The sequence below is a fragment of the Vanessa atalanta genome, chromosome Z (assembly GCF_905147765.1).
Source record: "Vanessa atalanta chromosome Z, ilVanAtal1.2, whole genome shotgun sequence".
NCBI lineage: Eukaryota > Metazoa > Arthropoda > Insecta > Lepidoptera > Nymphalidae > Vanessa > Vanessa atalanta.
The window spans coordinates 7,490,231-7,511,019 of record NC_061902.1 but is presented as its reverse complement, the minus strand read 5'-3'; the positions used below and the strand labels follow the sequence as shown (position 1 = coordinate 7,511,019).

The following is a 20,789-nucleotide window of genomic DNA, read 5'->3' as shown; positions in this document are numbered from 1 at the left end:
ATCTAAAACAAAAGATACTTTATTTGTATTTAGATCATTAAGCTGAAAAAATATATTTTTTTCTAAAAGCTAACTCATCCGTAATACCTACTGATATTATTATCGAAAGTTAATATATAGCAGCCAAGATGGAACTCGATTAATCTCATTCTTAATTTTTAATTTAACCTCAGTTCATGCATTTGCATTTAAAAATCAATAGGTTATAAAAAAATATAGAAGGTTATTCTAAATGTACAGCTGCTAACGTTTTGATATGAAAGATGACGCTATGTTGTTTCCGATGTGGGAATAACTGGAGTTAGCTTCTACGCACAAGCGACGTCAGTAGCTTATTATTTAGTATTGGAACTATTAGTTGATTGTAATTGAAGTTGGCATATTACTGGCATTTTAATGGGCCGCCCATCCGCATAGCTGGCCGACGTTATCTTGATTTATAGAGTTCGCTTCCACTGGAATCTTGAGCAAGAATATCGAATTCCGAGTGGCTAATTTAATGGTAATGCGTTAAAGCTGATAGAATTGCCTGATAAGCATTGTTTATGAATGAAATGAGTCTATATTGAGGCGGTGGCGCGTGATGTCTTAATGTTGATGCGAGTTCATTGAGAGGGTATTCATGAATGCACTTTTCTCGGGATCGCCTGGAATGCGCAGGCGTCGTTGGCGCCACAATGTAAAGGTTTCTCCACACTATAAGATTTTTAATTATCAAGTAATTGTGTAATATATATTTTTCAATACCTACGAGTCTTAAATGATCAATTGCATTCTTTTGTTTTTTTGTTGTCATTCGGTTTAAGAAAACTGATTGTTGTTCTGCTAGCATTCTTTTCAAAATTCGACGTGTTCTTAATTAGTACATTAAAAGTATAATTAAAATTATACAATGGAAGTACATTAAATATGACCTAATTAATTTGAGTATATTGACTTATATCTGATGAATCCATCAATTAATTAATTATTATAAACAATAATCCTACCCAGAAACAGAACACGTAGCATTATACAAAACAACGGTTCACGGAAAACAACATTAATTAATGATCAAAGCAAACGGCAATGCATTGATGTGGTAGGTATGAAGGATATTTCGAGGAGTGTCATCAGCGATATTACACGGTTATTGATTTACATCGCATATGAAATTTAAACAGGACGACACAAAGGGACGCTTATTGGTTTCTCCTACCAACGCGTTTTAATTGAATTTCTGCTTGATTAAATACATTGCAGTTTCCTGAAAATAGTATATAGACATTATACATATAGCACATACATATATTAGTCCCTTTGTCATTATTAAACAATATAACAACGATTTTATTAACGAAAGGTGATTTCGTTTCAATATATAATATTCAAGTGGCAAATGTAGACATCAAAGCGATTTTTATAGTTACTTTGTTTTAACTAATTAAAACAAATAAAAACATCTCTTTTAGAGCAGAATCATATATTGAGCTTGCATTATTATATTTCAAATCTCATAATTGACAATATATATTTTTTATCACAATAGCAAGATTATATTTTTTATTGAATAGGTACATTATAGTAAGCTAGATTGACTTAACGTTGTGTGTAGACGTCTTTATTGGAAAGCACTTCATTAGTTACATCGAGAACACCAGGCGCATGTTTCAAGGATGTTAGTATGATCCTTGACACAAATAAACAACTCGAACGTCTTTGGACCATTGAACAAAATTAGGAAAAACATCTACACCCACAAGTTAACATTATATCTTTATCAGACGTTTTAAAACATAACACCTTACACATTTATAATTTGCTGTTAAATATTACACTTGGCGTTAATTAAAATAACCCTATGATTGTTTTTAAACCTAATCTTCTAAGGATAAGATTAGATTATTTATACATTTAAATAGAGTGTCGCAACAGAAGAACCAAATCAAACACGTCAACTTTATTGTCTTTGTGTGCGTGACAGGTACGCTTGAGACTCGCCAGAGGTATTCCTACTTTACTAGTGTGCATGTAATTAGTGACAAATGTTCACCATATTTGTCTAGCAGTCCATCTAGACATAAAAATACTCAACGCTTAGATAATGTAATAAAAAGGTCCAGATCGAAATTACTTGAGAATTATGACATGCTCCGCTTAAATGTTTTCAGCCACGAGATAGACTTACATAGATATTCACATTTATACAACCAGCACAAAGTGAATCGCATTTAAAAGTAGTGGAACTTTTAAAAGCTTTTATTTAACATGCAATGTATGTTTGTCCGGGTGGAATCTTACTGCTTCATTTTGAACCAGATAACTTACTATACACGATTAGTTTGGATGACAATACACGATACGCTGTGAAGTTATTCCAAATCTAATATGGTGGACCATCCAAGATGGCGAAATAGATATTTTTAATGCATTTCTACAATATGGGTATCAAATGAAAAGGTTTGCCGGGAATAATTAGAAAAAAAATCTCACCTTACTCTTAATCCAATATTTTTTTAGTACCTATTACGAAGGTAACCGGCTAGCGACCTTGCAACAATGGTGCCTTGAATGAGATGAAGGACTCAGAAATCTAGCCAGCGATAATGAAAAAGTAAAAAAATTAATTAAAAGCAAAAAATATTTTATTTAAATGCTCTCAAAAGAAGAAAATAAAATATTCCTTTAATAATTTAAACCAACTCTTTATTTAGATGTATGTGCATATAATATGTGTCTATGCTGAAGCTGTAGGTAAGTATGTATATATACATATATTAACACAAAAGATATGTATTAAATTATGACGTAACTTCATTAATTAGACTACAGTTTAAATATAATATTCCGAAAAATTCAACTTCTGACCTAACCTATAAGTATAGTAACTACTTTTAACTTACTTTTTAACCCAAGAGCCGGATTATCAATTGGCCTAATTGGAAAACACCTCATACGGGCCAAAATTGGGAAATAAGGTAATGAAATTTATTTTTAATAATATTATTAATACTAAATACCCTAATATAAGAAAACACACATTCTCGTGCTTTTTCCGGTCCTGATTAAGGCCAGTGGTGGATTCAAGGAACTAAGGGCCCAAGCATGATAAAATTATTAAGAACATTATTCAGGTAAAACATTATTCTCTCTTAATTGTAATCGTTCAGATGTTAAATTTGAAGGAGTCTTCCTAATTCTGCAAAGAATTAATTGGACTGCTGAAAAAACAAAAAGTTATTAGGGTGTGGAAAGGGAGGAGGCACAGCTTAGCGAATTGATTAGTAGATGACTGCTCTCAAAGAGAAAACACTCTAAATTAAACCATAGTTTCAACAGGCTTAAAATGTACACGTATAATATAAAAGGCTTCGCCCCCAGGAGATTTAATGTTAACAATCCCCATCCATAACGGATTGATCTAGAGCACTAGTATTATATAAACGAACGCTTAATTAATTATTTTAGACTTTAAATTCATATCTTGCTCACGTTGGTCAAATTAAGAGCTGTTTTATGTAAATATTATTACAGTTAATTCTTTTATCTTTTTATAGCGTAGGAAAAACCTTCCAAAGGCATCGGGCGCGAATGGAATCTGGGGTAAGTGGGATTCTTACTTACTAAAACATGCTATGGCTATTCTAAGCGCTGATCGAAGGGGCTACAGAATTCGAAATAACGGATATGCGGTTACTTTCCGCACAGGGCTCGACTTGTAGCTCGGCTGAGCTCTCCTTGTTGTAGACTGACCCACCGTCTGCTCTGAAAGATTGTAGACCTATCCTTACGTGTGAAATAATAAGTCTGTTAAGAATAAAGGATTTCTTGAATTTTTCAGTAGTCGATAAAAATAAAACCAGGCATCTGCGGTATCGAGATTTCGTATTTATTAATAAGAACGCGTTATTATTAGATAAATTATTGAACCCTTATACTACACTCCACTGTCCGTCTGCCTATTCGTCTGCCACCAGGCTGTGCGTATTTCAGTTGCCGCTATAACAACTAATAAAATAATAATAACAAAAAAAAAACTAAAAACAGAAAAAAAGAAATATTTAAATGGGGCTCAATACAACAGACATAATTTTTTTTACATTTTTATAGATAATAGTACGGAACCCTTGTACGCGAGTCCAAAACGCACACGTCCGGTTTCTTATATATTTTGGTGAACCTTTAGGCTTTTTCTCTCGTTTAAGTTAGAAACATTTAAGTTAATCAATAAAAAGAGAAACAAGTCTAGTTGCGAACGTGAGGTTGGTGGTGTGAATCATGAAATTAATCTTATTATATTGTTCAATATAGGTTTTAAAATTATTTATGACATCCCGTACTACTCACTACATGATTGTATATTATTTTTAATGCGCATAATTATATTATTACGATTAAACGTACAACTTTGTTCGCTTTGACAACCCTAAACCTTACTTTAACCTAAAAAGTAGTTAAATATCTATGTCTAAATCTCATTGTCTTTCATTAAATATTTGATTAGAGAGCTACTCCTCCAACAAAAGCGAAAAGCTTAACTGGCACAGGAAATCAAAAAAATAAAAATTATGAAAAGCGTTGCTGACACAAATGCCCAAAGTAAATGTACATACATTTGTTACATAACATAACAAAGAAACTCTCAATCAAAGTTTATTACAATCAACCTCAATTGAGAAATTATTTCAGCTCATATTAATATCAATACAAAATCAGTATACAACGTGAGATTATATTCAATAAACTATAAAACACAAGCAATCGAATTTGAAATAAACCTATAAATATACTTTTACTGCTTGCAATGATTTTCATGGAGTCGATATTATTGTTCTTGGTGGATATTATTCAAAGCGTGTCTATTAATAGTATTTCACGTTTAATTTGTATTGGCTGTATACCAGAAACTAATAAATGTTGCGTTGGTACAGCTATAACACCCAAACATTTTTTAACTACTTATTATTGTGCAGAAACTTGCCAATTCGTAAAAAGGGGGAAAGAAGAAGTTCCAATAAAGAAAATACATACTAATCTATATCCAAAAACTTTTGTCATCAGCGACAATTTCATAGGACCGAACACTGCTGCATTGGTGGAAGTAGAGTATGATAAAAATAGTAATGATAGTTTCGTTAAGCTAGAAATTAATAAGCATTCCCCTTTCCCATTATTTAGTGCTAAGGCATTCATTCCAATATTGGATCCATCATATAAATTTAGACCAGCAATAATTAAGCAATGTGATAAAAATACCGAATTTTCAAACGGATATTATATTTGTGCTGCGGACGAAATATACGAAGATTGTGAAATTCCTCAAGGTACCCCGTTATTTTTTGAAGAACAGTTACTGGGCATTACAGGAATAACGAATTCACTCACTTGTGAATATAATAATAGAATTTTTATAAGCTTGGAGCCTACAATTTATTGGATTCATTATATTATCGATGACGATTTATGGTTTAATGTGCGGCGTGCATTGAAAAAATCAGATAAGGAAAAATATACAAATATGAAAAATTCCACAAAAGGAATCGATAACAAACAAAATAATATAATTTTCAATCGTTGTAAAAGTAATCACATTAAAACAAAACATAAAAATACAATTCAATCAAAAAAGCCTTTTAGTAATCGAAATATTACGTCGATTAAGAAAAAAGAAATTACGAATAAGGTGATAAGTAAATTATCAATAGCAAAATCGCTTCCAAGGAAAACTACTAAAGTGGAAATGTATAAAAAACATTTTAACACTACCAACTCCAAATCCCGAAATATGAAGAAAAAGGACTTGGCTATTAAAAATAAAATTATACGAAATAAAACACGAGAGAGCTGTTCAAGACCTGAAATCAAAACATCCTTAATAAGAACGACCAAACAAAAGAAATACTTTAAAACAACTAAAAGATATATTAAAAGTAAATCAGTTAAGACTACACATCAAAAAAATACTAAAAGACAGTTAATAAGTACTAAAAAATTGACGACCATATCGAAAAAACTAAAAATTACTAAAAATGTTACGAGTGGCACTAAAATAACTAATGTTATGGACTGGTTTCTTCAAATTCGTAATAAAACTAAAAATGATCGCCCGCACATACTTGTACTTACTACATCAAACGTACCACTTCCAGAATTTGTTGATCTTACATAGTCCTAATCATGTACCATAACGTTGAATCTTCATTGATATTATTATTATTTTAGCCAAACAGACGAGCAAAGATGGCTAACACCTTGTCATCTTACCTTTCTATCAAGAGTTTGATGATTAATAGTTTGGTTATACTTTTCGATATTTATGAAGTTTATATTGCCGTTAGTCCCACTGGTTTCGACGATGTCATTATTTAGGGAGCTGACTGCTGAGACTCAGTCGATCGAGATTGGCCCATATTGGGATTAATAAAGCGACTCTTACGATAACACACTTCAACCTAGGTCGTTGTTAGATTAATGGCAGTGCGATTAGAAGTGTGGTGTATGTGTCACAGCCAACTAAATTTATTTAGCGTTTTAATTAACAACCTAGCCATTTCACTTAAATGTTAGGCACCTGAACTCTATGAACAGAGGACGCATTGGAATGAAAAAATTGTCATATAGTATCAACATATCATACCAATTATTGAAGTCACTTAGCACTTTTATTTAGACATATATGAGTGTAACACTGGTATAACCTAATGAAATTATTACTAACAAACAAACCGTTTTTTTATCATTATTATTCCCAACAATTTTTTTAATTTTCTGTTGATACCACTCTATTATTAAACGTTATCATTTTAATATAAAGCCTATAATACACGAAAGGCCAGTTTGCTCGTTCGATGTTGCACTAATGAATTAGGCCAATATATTTTGCGACTGCTATATTTAATTTAAACCATACTTTAAAACGACTAATGTTGAATTAATGATAAGCAGCGCTTAAGCAGTGCCCTTATGCAATACACTGCTCTGTCCCAATGTGTATCAGAGCCTTTAAATATGTGACATTGGCAGAATATTTTGCGCTCAACTAACACTATACGCCATAACAAAAAAATAAGTTGTCAAATCGCTTCCTTTACGACATCACGATCATAGTTCTATGTCGACTAATAATATATAAAGTATTATTGAAGTTTATGGTTAAGCTCTAGTATACCTCCTTAATGTTTTTAAAGCTGTGGTCATTAGTATTTTATTGTACGGTATACATGTGTACTTAAAAACCGCGTTAGATTCCGTGTCAATTTAATTGAAAGTTTCCTATTACAAAGACATTTTAGTTTCCACAATGACTACAGCACCGAGTGGAACACATAATTTCAAAGTGGTTCTGTTAGGAGAAGGCTGCGTTGGAAAAACATCGATATTACTCCGATACATCGAAGATAAATTCAACGATAAACATTTGACTACACTACAGGTATGTTCTAGAAACGCTTTAATTTAATCCAATTTAAAATCATAATAAATCAATACTACACAGCTTTTTGATATGTTTCCTTTGGAGCTAGAATATTGTATCATTCGGTTTTTGCCATTCCTTTATTTGATTTAAATTAATTAATAACAAAATAATATCTCTAATTAGAATGTAAGTAATTTAATGTCACATTATCACAAAATAAAAAAATATATAAACTATATTTTTATACTTGGGGAGATGGCAAGTGACATTTGTAAAAAACACTGGTTGGTTGAGTTTTGTGTTAGCCCTGGGTGGTAACCCACATATCATATATCCTACTGCCAAACAGCATTAATCAATAGTTTTGATCTAGTTTAAGTGAGGTGGGCATAACTTGTTAGCTCTCGTTTTTGGTATAATTTGTATGGAATGATCAATATTACTTACATGGCTCTTTTGCTAGTTTACCTACCTATTTCAAAAGCAAAAAATTTATAGTATTTATCTTCATACCTGCCTTTGATGATTATGTTCAGAATGCTTCTGAATGTACTGATTTTTGTAGTTATCTTGTAAGTGAAGTACACTCTCACACTTGGTAGACCAAATTTATTTGATTAATAACATTGTGACAGAAAAATATGATGAAATATATTTATGGCTAGTATGCTTTAAAAATGTTTGGATAAAAGATTGATATTTCTAATCAAAATGAAGGAAATCACTGAGGCAGATATCCAGGCCTCTAATATTCTGAAGGAAGTCTATTTAATTTTTTTATCTGACCAAACCAAACCCGATAGGAGGATTATTATTTATATTCAGCTTTTCCCACATATGTTCTTAATTACTTATCATAATATGACGAATAAGGTACCTATTATTTGTAGCATCATCATTTGATTTGACTTGCTGGTTTTAGGTTTTGTGACATCAAGAATCGTCATAAATTCATGAGAGGACAAAGTCTTGCTTCACATAGAGCATGTTTTTAAATTGTGCAGTATTGGGTATCAATCGAAAGGACTTAATGGTTACATTTAAAAAAACAACGTGTGTTGCAGTCAACTGATTTAATTAGCCATTCAAAGAAAACCCTAGACTATATGCCATGCAACCAATTTAAAAATACAGCGTTTTAATTTAATTCAGATGAAAAGTACTCTCTCTGTTAACTCTGTGTTGTCTTGTCGGTCTTTATACTAGAGTTTTGTCTAAGTAACCAAAGATGCAGGATTTGCAGCACCTTAGCATCTAAGGCCAATGAGATAGATAAAAACTAAAGTAGTTCTTAAATTAGCACTAAATAATAAGAATAATCAATTGAAAAACATGATTTTTCTTGATTCCATGACTCAATCAATTGTAAAAATCAAAATAAGCAAGTAAAATCATATTGCAAAGAAAGTCATATTGTGGCAAATATAGACAACTATGATAGCGATAATGCATACTTGCAGAGCCCTGGATGACTGTCTCATGGATTTCCATAATTTCCAGGATGATTTCTTTCATTAACTCAGTCATGTTATACTTTGATTAACTCGCCCAAATCAATATGTATTCTAATCCCCAACCGTATGAAACTAGAGTAAATAAAAACAACCCACCAGTGATAAAAAATAATTATTTAGGTATAACAATACTTTTAAATACACATGAATAATGTACTGTTTATTTTCAATAGGCAACATTCTTAAACAAGAAACTTAACATCAATGGAAAACGTATTAATCTCTCAATTTGGGATACAGCTGGTCAGGAAAAGTTTCATGCTTTGGGTCCTATATATTATAGAAACTCAAATGGTGCAATACTAGTTTATGATATTACAGATGAAGATTCGTTTGGAAAGGTAAGACTTCCTTAATATTAGCTGCAATAATGTAATTATATTAGTGGGAGATATGTGCTAGCCCATCTAGGTAAGTACCACCCACTCATCAGATATTCTACTGCCAACAGCAGTACTCAGTAATGTTGTGTTCATATTTGTTACATACATAGTTTTGTATATGTGTCTGATACATCCAGTAATCAGAGCTACTTCAGGATTGTGTTTGTTGAATAATCAACAAAGGGAAATAACCAATAATGCTACATAAAAGGTGCACGCTTTAACTACAATTGATGCATTTATGTATAAAATATCCTGAATTGCATATGTTTGAAAGTAACCTGTAATTGTTTCAAAAATATAATAGTAAAATTAGAATATTTTAAATTTAATGTTCGTAAATACAAATAAAACAGAACATGCATTTTATATATTTGTAGGTTAAGAACTGGGTCAAGGAATTGAAGAAAATGCTTGGATCGGATATTGTTTTGATAATAGCAGGCAATAAAGTTGATCTAGAACATGAGAGAACAGTGCCTCTTGAAGAAGCTGAGAGGTATAATTACTAAGTACCTACTTTACATGCTAAAATATTGTTATTATGACTCAACAACAATTAAATTTTATAACGGATTTCAATTAACTATTTTATTACATTAGGTTTAAATGAATTCTATTTATGCAATGCTTTGAAGTTGTAGTGAATATATTAAGATCACCATTAAAGAAAAAACCAATTAAGTGGATTGATATCTTTAAAAATTAATGTAATAAAATAATATATTATATTGAAATAAAACTATATATATTATAAATTAATACTTTCAGCTATGCAGATATGGTTGGCGCTAAACACTTCTACACGTCGGCAAAGTTGAATCAAGGCGTTGAAGAACTATTTTTGGAGCTGACAAGGGAAATGGTTGAACGGTTTGAGCAAAACACCCGGACTGATTCAAATAGAACCTCTAGAGTTCTAGTCGTCGATGATGAAGCACCAACTCAGTCAACTTGCTGCTTAGGATATCGAAGTAATTGAAATGCTTATGTAGGTAATATTCGATGTATATAAATATTATATCTTATTGTTCGACTCTATTTATGGAACTTATTATATCAATGTGTAACATTGACTTGTAGATCAATTGACTAAACTAAATGTTATGTAAGTTTGTTTAACTTGAATACTTTTCGATATCCAAAAATTAGAGTCTCATAACCCACGGCTACACATTATTACATAACTACAACATATAATGACAAAATTTAACTGGAGCTTGAATTATAAACATTATATACCATAGTAGAAAAGAAATGGTATTAAACTGTATATTTTACTTTATTCTATTAATTTGTACCTACATTAAATTTACAAATTTCGTGTTAGTGCAACTGCGTTGTAAACCTTAAGATACTATTTAAAAAAAAAATTAGAACTAAAGGAAAATAATTCTTGTTTTAAACATAGGCAATGTTATTTTAAAGATGTTTAGATTATGTATTCTACTATTATCATTAAAGTTAATGGCTACTATATAAGTAATTACTAAATAACTTTCTCATTTTTAGGCATATAAATTTTTATGTTTTATAAATTTATCAGTTGCTCTCAAGAGATTACCTTTGTGCATATTTACTTTGTTATCTGTTTGATAGCCCACAAAAGATAAATCCTAAAACTATTTATAGAACTTTTTTGAGTACTAAAATTTATAATGATTTTTAATGAAAGTATGGGCTTACTCTCTCATTGTTGATTATGATTTTATTTGTAAAAATCAAATTAGTTAATTCCCAAAGGAAATTCATATATAATAATTATAAATATAATGAATCACTGTGAATCATTAACTAAGTAGTCTATATATTTCTCAAAACAGTTAAATATATTAATGCAACAGAGTAATTATAACTGTTACAAAAAACTTTTTACTCTGCCACCATTATTAAATTACTGTAACATTAAATGGTTATTAATGGTAAATGGTATATTCATTTTATTTGAAATTCACATTAAATTTAATTAACATTCCTTCTTTATCAAATTCAAACAATGATTATTTATTATAATAGCTCATTAAATATATATTACAGAGTATGTATTGTAAATTGTTTTTATACTAAGTAATATTATTGCCTTAGTTAACACAATGAGCTGTGACAAATATTTTAATACATTTACTCACTGAAATTATACTAAAATCTGAAATTATACTTAACAATCATATGAGTGTGTAGTTAATAAATAAATGTTAATTACGATGTCAGTAAATAAGCTTCTGTATAATTATTTTATTATAGTCAAAATGTCTTATTTATATACATATTTAAATATATATTTTAACTAATACATATAATAGCTATGCAAATTTTTGTTTTAGCTCTATTATAATTAATGTAAATAATGTTTTATTTTCTAATTTTAGTCCTGTATTATTATTAAGTAACTGATGTTACATTCACAACAACATATAATATACGATTTAATGAACAAATATTTGTGATGTTTCTTTTATTACTTAAATTTATAAACCTATGAAATTAAAAATACTGATAATATTCAAGACATGATTGGTTAAAAAATATATTGAGTTTCTGAAATAATTAGCCATTAGTAACAACCGACCGATGATCAAAGTCAAATTTAATCTGAATGATCAATTCAGAAAATAAAAAGTATTTTCATTTCAAATTGTATTGTTTTAATTCATTACTCAGTATACTAATCAAAAGTATAGGCAATCAAAGTCAGTAGGTACCTAGTACAATCAAGTAAGAAAAAACAATTTTCTAGCCAAGACAAATACGATGATATATGAATATAAGGCAAGATGTTTTTTTATCGAGAGATAAGGGTGAAAAAATAACTTATATTGCTAATTACATATTTAATATCTCATTGCTACTAAAAAATAACCATGTGAAGTCTCAATACATAGCTGAAGTTAAACTTCTCATGACTTCATTTATTGATTTATGAATTTTAAATTGTTATCGTATGTTATTATTAAAATTATATAATTATTTAAATGTCCTTAGGCAATGCTGTTTTGATTACGCAATCAAATATATTAGAAACGCACGCCCTTGGCTTATGAGTATTGCTTTTAAATATTTATCTTTATCATTGACTTTGTCAGACATAACTATGATCTGCGGGTATGTAATGTATGATGTAAAATAATCAAATATATTTTGAGCTTTAACAATGACAATCCCGAGTGCTACAAACAGTGATACAGTTTTTATGTTAACAAATTACCGAATATACGGTAATTGTAATCTACAGTAAATTCGGTATACTAACTACTTTGAGATATTTTAAGTACATTTTAATAAATTTATGAAGGATTGTGAAATGAAACAAAAATCATAATTTTAACAAGTTCTATTAACACTACATACAAGTTTCAAGCAAATAACTTTTTACATTGCAATTGAGAAATAAACCATATCAAAACAATTTATCTTCGATATAACAACTTAAAATTATATATTTTATTTGATCTATACTAGACAAAACATCCATAACCATATGTTTTTTAAACTTTGAAAATAGTTTACATTCTTGTAAATATATTTTATTTGAAGATGTAGTGAGATAATTACAAAAAGTTATTTTCTATGTATTTTAAAGTATCATATATACTTACCAATATCATTCACTTTTTATATTATATTTATAAATTATGTTCATTGACTACTAGTTACATCGTTTTGTGATATTTGCACACATAAATTTAAAAATTTCGCCACCATAATGCAATCTAAATCAAAATAAAGCAGTCAACCACTATGATTAAGCCAGCCATACTAATAACAGTCATTTGGAAAAAATGCAATTTCTTAGATTCTATGTTTCCTTGTATTTAACTTTATATACTTATTTAATTAAATTTTATTTTCTTTGAGCGTCAATCGAGTGAAAAATACTAAACATATTTGTATGAGAATATGATCAGTCGACGCTTAATCTACCTGAGATGTTAATTCTTCCCGAAGTTATAAATTTTTTGAATTCCGTTTATCCTTCCTCCTCTTTTATTTAATTCCCAGCGAAACAGGCGAGTAACAGCTAGTAAAAACGTGGAATCGCTTTGAAACCAGACGTTTTTGTGAACATTCAAATAATATACCCACTTAGGTACTACAATTGCATTTACATTAAAACTTTTGTGCAATTCTAAAGTTAGGCATATCATACTTATAATTTTAATGATCTTTTGTACTTCGTTTTTACGCACAATAGGAATACATTTAGACATTGTAATATTTTAAACAAAGCTTAGATTAATACCAATGTCAGATGTGTTGGAAAATCATTCATCGATTGAATGCTGTAAAATATGATAACAATAAAAAATCTTGCCATTCACAAGAGGGGAAGTCCGATATAAATATTCGAACAAGATAAGAGAAGACAGAAAAAGTACAAAATGTTTAATAAAACTGAAACTTATATAACTATGGTCGTAATTGGAGATGATAAATGTTACTTGGAACATTGTGGTAAAATTAATATTCTATAAGATTTGGCGTGTTTGTTAATGTACTTTTGAATATAATTGCAAAAAATATATTATATAATTCCATTTTAGAGTTACGCCTGTATAGATAAATAAAGGCTAGTATTATAGATCACTTTTTACAATTGAAACAATTTATTATTTGTAGAATGTAGATTATATAAAGATGATTACACACAATATCTTTATAGCAAACAGCAGATTTTGACATACCAGTACACCATCAAAATGAGCAATATCGTCCTGATTTGTAACTTTCATTATTATTATTAGGTATTCCCAAGAAATTATTTAATTATTTTAAGATATTACTTTTTCTCAATTTCACTAATAACTTTCGCAATTTGTTAAAGTCACGGTCAGACAATATAATGTGTGTTTGCAATTTTGATACTTTAAAGTCATAGATGCACTGTTTATTATCACAGTATATATTTTTATTTTCGGAACATGTGTTTTGTATTTCTACAGGATCATCATTGGTTATCAGGTGTCACTTTTCCATGTCTTCCTTGTTCTTTTTCTTTGTCAACTTGACTTTAGGTTCCTCTTTGGTTTCTGGCAGTTCTTTAATTGTTGCCTGCTTAATATTTTCTTCAGGTTTGTCTAGAGGGGGCAAATCTAAAAGATATGGCATCATACTTCGTGTCTTTTCTTCTGCCGACAGCCACTCCATCTATAATTAAATGTAAAAATTAGCACTAATAAAATTGAACTCTATTTTTGTTAATTTATAATCTAATATAAAAATAACTTATTTGCTTCCATTTTATTACATAAAACTTATTGAATGTTAAATGAATACTAGTGATAAAGTTACCTTTTGTCTGTGATCCTGAACAGCATCATCACAAATGTCTATGCACATTTGTTCTGTGAGTCTTCCATCATCAGACGCATAGGCAGCTGCTTGCCAAGCTACACCAAGTTTAGATAATGCTCGACCAGACATACCAGCTGTTCTTTTTGCTAGGTTAGCACAGAGAGCACCATAGTCAAACTGGTCAACATTGAGACGTCTGTAAATAATATTTGCATTTAAAATGTGTTTTTAATGTATAATGCATTGTTATTTAACTTTTATTTGACAATTATTGTTATTTTAATTGTTACAAGTAATTAAAATTTGCATAAAAGATTAATCATGATAAAAATGAAATACACCTCTTGCCCTCTGATGCCGGTTGCAGTACAAACTTATCAAAGTATAGTCTAATCAAGCGTTCTCTCTCCTCTAGACCGGGTAGACCAAACTCGATCATCTTATCCAATCTGTCATTGATAGCCGAGTCGAATTGTTGCGGGGTGTTAGAGGCTAATACCAACATGATACGGCTACTTTGGTCAGAAGTTCGGTACAGAAAAGCGTTTAGAGCTGCTCGCAAATCTTCACTTATTTGTGCAGAAGACCTTTTATGCAAAAATGCGTCTGCTTCGTCAATAAAGAGCAAGACACCTAAAAATAATAAAGATATTTTAAAATATAATATTTGAATAAACTGTTACGAAAACCTACTTAACAATATTTTAAAATGACTGACTGATATACAACTCGTAGCCACAACTGGTGGGTTTCATGGGATGAAAATATGCACAAAGTTTCTAATGGGTCAGTAGTATGGGACATTAGGGTGAGCAAAACAAAGTTAACTATCAACATTCACCTCCTGAGATCGATAAAAGTCATCTTATATTATTATGAATATGAAAATCAGTGAAAAATCAAAAATCTGTGAAATTGAAACTGAAAATTATGTATGGAATTAATAAAAAGTGTTGAAACTCTAAATTTGGGTATTGTTCTATGAGTAATGAAGTTTATTAAAAACTGCTTTGTTTCTGATTGCATAATCCATTGGATACATGCATGTATCATGAAAAAAACGAATCCTGACCTTTTCTACTAGTATTGGCCCAGTCAAACATCTTGTGAATGGCAGCTACGGCATGTTTGCCCATTGGAGCCACATCACCACCCGTCATTATCGCGTAATCCATACCAGAATGTTTTGCTAATTTCTGCAACAAAGTAGTAATTATAGATATAACAAATACCCTTACTTGCAATCTCATTTCAAATGATCTCAGTAATTGGTCAATTATTCCTGCAGACACAAAATAAAAATTATAGTATAATTTAAACTATTATCGAGAGGTACTACTTACCTTTGAGAACAAAGTTTTACCGGTACCAGGTGGCCCATACATAAGGAGGTTCCTGTAGAATCCTCTATTCACTTTTGTGTTCTTAGTTGCAATAGCAATATCTCTGAGGCGTTTCTCTAATGTAGGAGCTAACACAACACCTGCTAATGCATCAGATGGTTTACGGAAATTCGCGATGGCACGTGATATTGTGAGGATGGGATGCTTAACTGCTTCTAGGAGAGAAAATCTTGATGTCTCATTCACTAATGTCGGCTTACCTAATAACAGAATAAATACCTTATTAATTATTGCACTTTATAAACATTAGAAAATTTAATAGGAGTTGAGCTAATAACTATTTTTAGAATCTTACCAATCCTAGCTTCAATGAAACGAGCAGTCACAGATGTTGCACCTCTAGCAGTGTAGACACCAAGAGCGACCAAAGACAAACCTCCAGCTGCAGCCAGTGTCTTGTCCCAGTCTGTGACAAGTGCATTCAAACCTGTTCCTATGACGCTACCTGCTGTCCTGCATTACACATATAAAAATAACTATATAAAACATACTCAATATTAAAACATAAATAAATTGTATTACTTCTACTTTTAAGTCTATGCACATCTACAATCTTTTTTATTGTTATACAAAATGTAAAAAACATAGAGAATAATTAATTCATATACTTGTCGGCTATATTAGAATTTTGTTATAGACATGTTTAAGTGGAAAACTTAAAAGAAAGTTTAAAATAATTTAGGTAATAATATCTCTTTAACTTACTGTATACTTTCCAAAATAGTTGTCCTATTTTCAGCAGCTTTCAGTTTAATTTGTTCAAGAGTTATATCTCTGTTCTCTCTATCAGCTTTAGCACGAGCCCTGGCTTCTGCTTCTATGGCTTTAAGTTTGTTTTTCTCACGCAATTCCATTTCATGCTCAACAGTGGCGCGACGCATTGCTTCTTGTTTAGCTACACTCTCTTCTTGCCTGTATAATTATAAAAATCTCTAATCTAGAAAAGTTGTAAAAAAAATAGTATCTATATATATAATATAGCTACCCAATCTGACTTGTACAGGTAGCATAAGCTATAATATAAAACGAAACTTTAAAATTATCTTATTTTGTTGCTTCAAAGTATGCATGCCATAAATTTTTAGACAAATTTATACATAATGGTCAACGATAATGTCTATGACTATACAATCTATTTATAAAATATGAATTTCTAATGAATAACTCTTGTTAGAAAACTGTACATATAAAATAAACATACTTTTTTAATATTTCATCCTGATTTCTTTGATGCTGAACCAATTGCTCTTCATACCGTGTCTTCGCTAATTGGTCTTGATACTGTGCACGCATTTGGTGCTGTTTTGTTTCTTCCTATATTAAGAAAATAGAGCATATGTAATATAATTCATACTTAGGTAGTGAAAAGAAAACAGACCAATTAATTATATCAGAATATGATTGATTAAGAAACATGACAATCGCCTAAAAAAATAATTAAAACATAATCGGACCTGTAATGTTTTGCGTCTTTCTTCATGATCAACTCTCTTCTGATCTACTTTAGCTTGTTCGATGGCTGCTTCGTATTCTTTTATCTTGGCCATCTGTTCTTGTTGACGAGTGCTCTCTTGCAACTTACTAAGCTCCAATGCATCTTTAGCATGTCCTGTTAAGAAATATATCACATACTGGAGAATCAAAACTTTTTTACCCATTCAATTCTATTACTTTACAAGATACAATCAGTGCAAAATGAAAACTATGAAAAATAGTGTATGTTCTTTTTATGGTACAAAATAGATCTCTTTATCTACTACTATTTTTATAAATCTATTTCAAATGTTGATATTAAATAATATTTATTTCAAATTAAGTACTTTAAACAAACAAGTGGCTACTTAATTATAATATAATTACATAACATTAAGATTTGGATAATCTTTCCTACAGGTGCAAGCTCCCAAGTAATTCTCAAATAACAAATATTTCAACTTTTATTAATTTATTTATAAAACATTTACCATTCTCATTTATAAATCTTTAGTATTCAAGGTACAATATTTTTAAATATAGAAAACATGTTTACAACAAATCAAATAAATTTTACTGTTAGCTTACATATATTTTTCTATTAAACTAATTGAATATCCCTTAATTACTTCTTTCAATCAATAAATCTATGTGTTTTTTTCCATATAGATTTGATGTCTACTATTCTCTTGTTAATTATGTTATTTCCAATATTCTATATGTTAATAATAAAGAAACAATAATAATTTACTTCAATTGCCTTTTTTATATTATAATATAATTACCATTACTCAAGGGAAATCGAAAATATAATCTTAAAAAGATTATAAATAGAGCAGACTTCAAAAAATTAATTTCATTACTAGTATTACTCATAAGTATCAGGCAATTTGTCAAAATACTTACATATTTAAAGTTATGTTTTTACAGTAGTTTGAACCTCATAAATTCACTGACAACCATGATTTTAAAATTCTTGAAAATGTGTATGTACAAACTACTTAAACAAATTAAAGATATTATATGCAAAGCAAAATTTGTTTTTTATTATGATGAGAGTTGATCTATTTAAGATTGCATCAGAATCTCAGTATCTGTTAATTTTAGCTAAGCTGGTCAAGGACCGTAAAGTTTTTTCTTTCTATTATTCAACTTGAAAAGCTTATCAGTAGGTAATATAATTTGTGTTAATTTTGAAAATTCATTCTATAATAATATTTTAATGTTACTTCATTTAAGATTGTAGGTTAGGTGGCCGCATTATGCAATACCTTAAAATGTGACTGATAAGACTAAATACATACGTGATCTTTCTAACTCCCGGGCAGCCTGTGCAGCTCTCTCCAGAGCACTGGAATCAAATCTATATGATTCCATAGCTTTCTTTTCAGCTTTAGTGAGGTTAACTGGAGCGGCGGCTGAGCCACCACCATCTGCTGGAGGCTCATCAGTAGGCGGCTGCTGAGGCCGGCTGTACCCGAATAACCAAGACATGGCTAAAAACAGGTAGTTTTATTCATCAAATGTATATTTATTTATTGAAATGAACACTGTATCCTTCTTTATAATAGAGCACACGAATGGACATTGAACAATTGATTGATCGAATACCATAGAATCAGAGCCATAGACTACAAAATCTAAGTAGACTATAAAATTATTTGACAGCGAAATATAGATATATAATTTTATCATGTCAACGCCTTTTTTCATAATTTTGTATAAAACCGTTCCAAGGAGACCCCCCTCTGCCGTAAAACATAGTGGATTATTGTTTGTGAATAATTAGCAATGGTTAATGATAGAATATTTAATAACTTGTCATTATAACTTATATAATATTATTAATATACTTATAACAAAAATAATATTATTATTAGCTTAAAATAAGAAGTTTTAGTTTTCATTAATTTACTATTTCAGAAGGAACTAAACGCTTTTTTAAAAAGAAACATTGCGCAGCATGCACCGGATGCGCTATTGATTTTTATGGCTTAATTGAATCGCATAACGAATACAATAATGATGCAACTTGAGTAAAAACTTTGTTTTTTTTTTAAAAAAAAACCTTAGGCAAAAAGAATTAACATCATTTACAATCTTCAGAAAAAATCTTTATTTCTTATTTTATTTTATATTTGATGTAATAAGACTTAGAGATATAAATACGATACTTGGTATTGGATAAAGAGATAAATTAAATTATAGTATACTAGCGACCCGCGCCGGCTTCGCACGGGTGCAAATCTGATACCAAATATATACTACACAATATCTTTATGTAACACACAACATTCACAGCTTTTTGACAATAAACAAAGCAAACCGCTTTATCCCTGCATTTTAAATCTGTAATATCTTCGAAAATATTAATTTAAATTTCATGTTGTAAAAAGCCATATTGATCTATATTTAATGCACATAATTGGATAAGGATTAATGCTGTATTGCTTAAAATCGCTTCGTAAATAAGCCATTATTTCTCGTAAGAAGTAAAGGATAAAAAATATTATTGTGGGTTCCCTTAAAATTTAGCAAGTTACTAAAACAACCATTATTTGTATTTGTCTATTTGTTATTACCACATAAATTTTCATTGGTAAAAAGTAAATCATTATATTTTTATTGGGGGTATAAAATGTATAGTCTTTATTACATCAAGTATATTAACAAGAAAATTTAAATTTGTTTACCGCTATTATAGGCATTCAGGTAATTAATTATAATCAAGCGCTAATTAACCGAAATTTCCCGGAATAGGATAAAAGCTTTGTTTTGCTTCTGATATAATATATTCAGTTTTGGGTATTCTTTATGAATATTACATAATCAAATACACTAGCAGGTAAGTAAATGTGTTGAAGACAAATAAATGACTCGAAAAAAAAGTAAACAAGGCGTTAAAATTTATTTTATTATGTTTTTAGTCACAGGAAAATAGTATAACATTAGCGAACACAATGAAGGCTAAAGCTGTATGGTCTTTAAAACATTTATAAACAGAGTGCACATAATAGATTTATTCAGCTGATAGTTTAGTTACTAAGTTAAGCTTCTGTAGTTACGTTTGCACATTTCAATGAACTTATACATTTCAGCTGCATTACATTGAAAAGTCATCACCAGATACTTATTTTGTTAATATAATTATATCTACCGAGAAACTCACAATTGTATTTTATCATTTGTTAGATAGATCAAAAATTTTAATACAAATTGGCTAAACAACTAAACTATCAGCTGTTAATCTAATATATGCAGTAGTAAACATCAATTACGTGTACTTTATTCTTATAATAAACATGTAGATTATTAATTTAATATTTAA

The 20,789-nt window shown here is 29.7% G+C and overlaps 2 protein-coding genes across 2 annotated transcripts; one reads left to right on the top strand and one right to left on the bottom strand.

The window, feature by feature from the left end:
* The first annotated feature begins 7,051 nt into the window (after positions 1 to 7,051).
* LOC125075845 (ras-related protein Rab-21) lies at positions 7,052 to 11,441 on the top strand. Its single transcript, XM_047687656.1, has 4 exons — positions 7,052 to 7,411; positions 9,084 to 9,251; positions 9,674 to 9,792; positions 10,065 to 11,441. The coding sequence occupies exons 1-4, from the start codon at positions 7,280 to 7,282 to the stop codon at positions 10,273 to 10,275; spliced, it is 630 nt and encodes a 209-aa protein (XP_047543612.1). The 5' UTR covers positions 7,052 to 7,279; the 3' UTR covers positions 10,276 to 11,441.
* A 2,629-nt stretch (positions 11,442 to 14,070) lies between these two features.
* LOC125076085 (ATPase family AAA domain-containing protein 3A homolog) lies at positions 14,071 to 19,061 on the bottom strand. Its single transcript, XM_047688035.1, has 10 exons — positions 18,766 to 19,061; positions 17,443 to 17,597; positions 17,190 to 17,302; positions 16,694 to 16,900; positions 16,284 to 16,441; positions 15,929 to 16,188; positions 15,658 to 15,781; positions 14,927 to 15,218; positions 14,583 to 14,781; positions 14,071 to 14,438 (listed from the first exon to the last, which is right to left on the bottom strand). Exons 1-10 carry the CDS (start codon positions 18,953 to 18,955, stop codon positions 14,256 to 14,258), a joined length of 1,881 nt encoding a protein of 626 aa, XP_047543991.1. The 5' UTR covers positions 18,956 to 19,061; the 3' UTR covers positions 14,071 to 14,255.
* Positions 19,062 to 20,789: the final 1,728 nt, after the last annotated feature.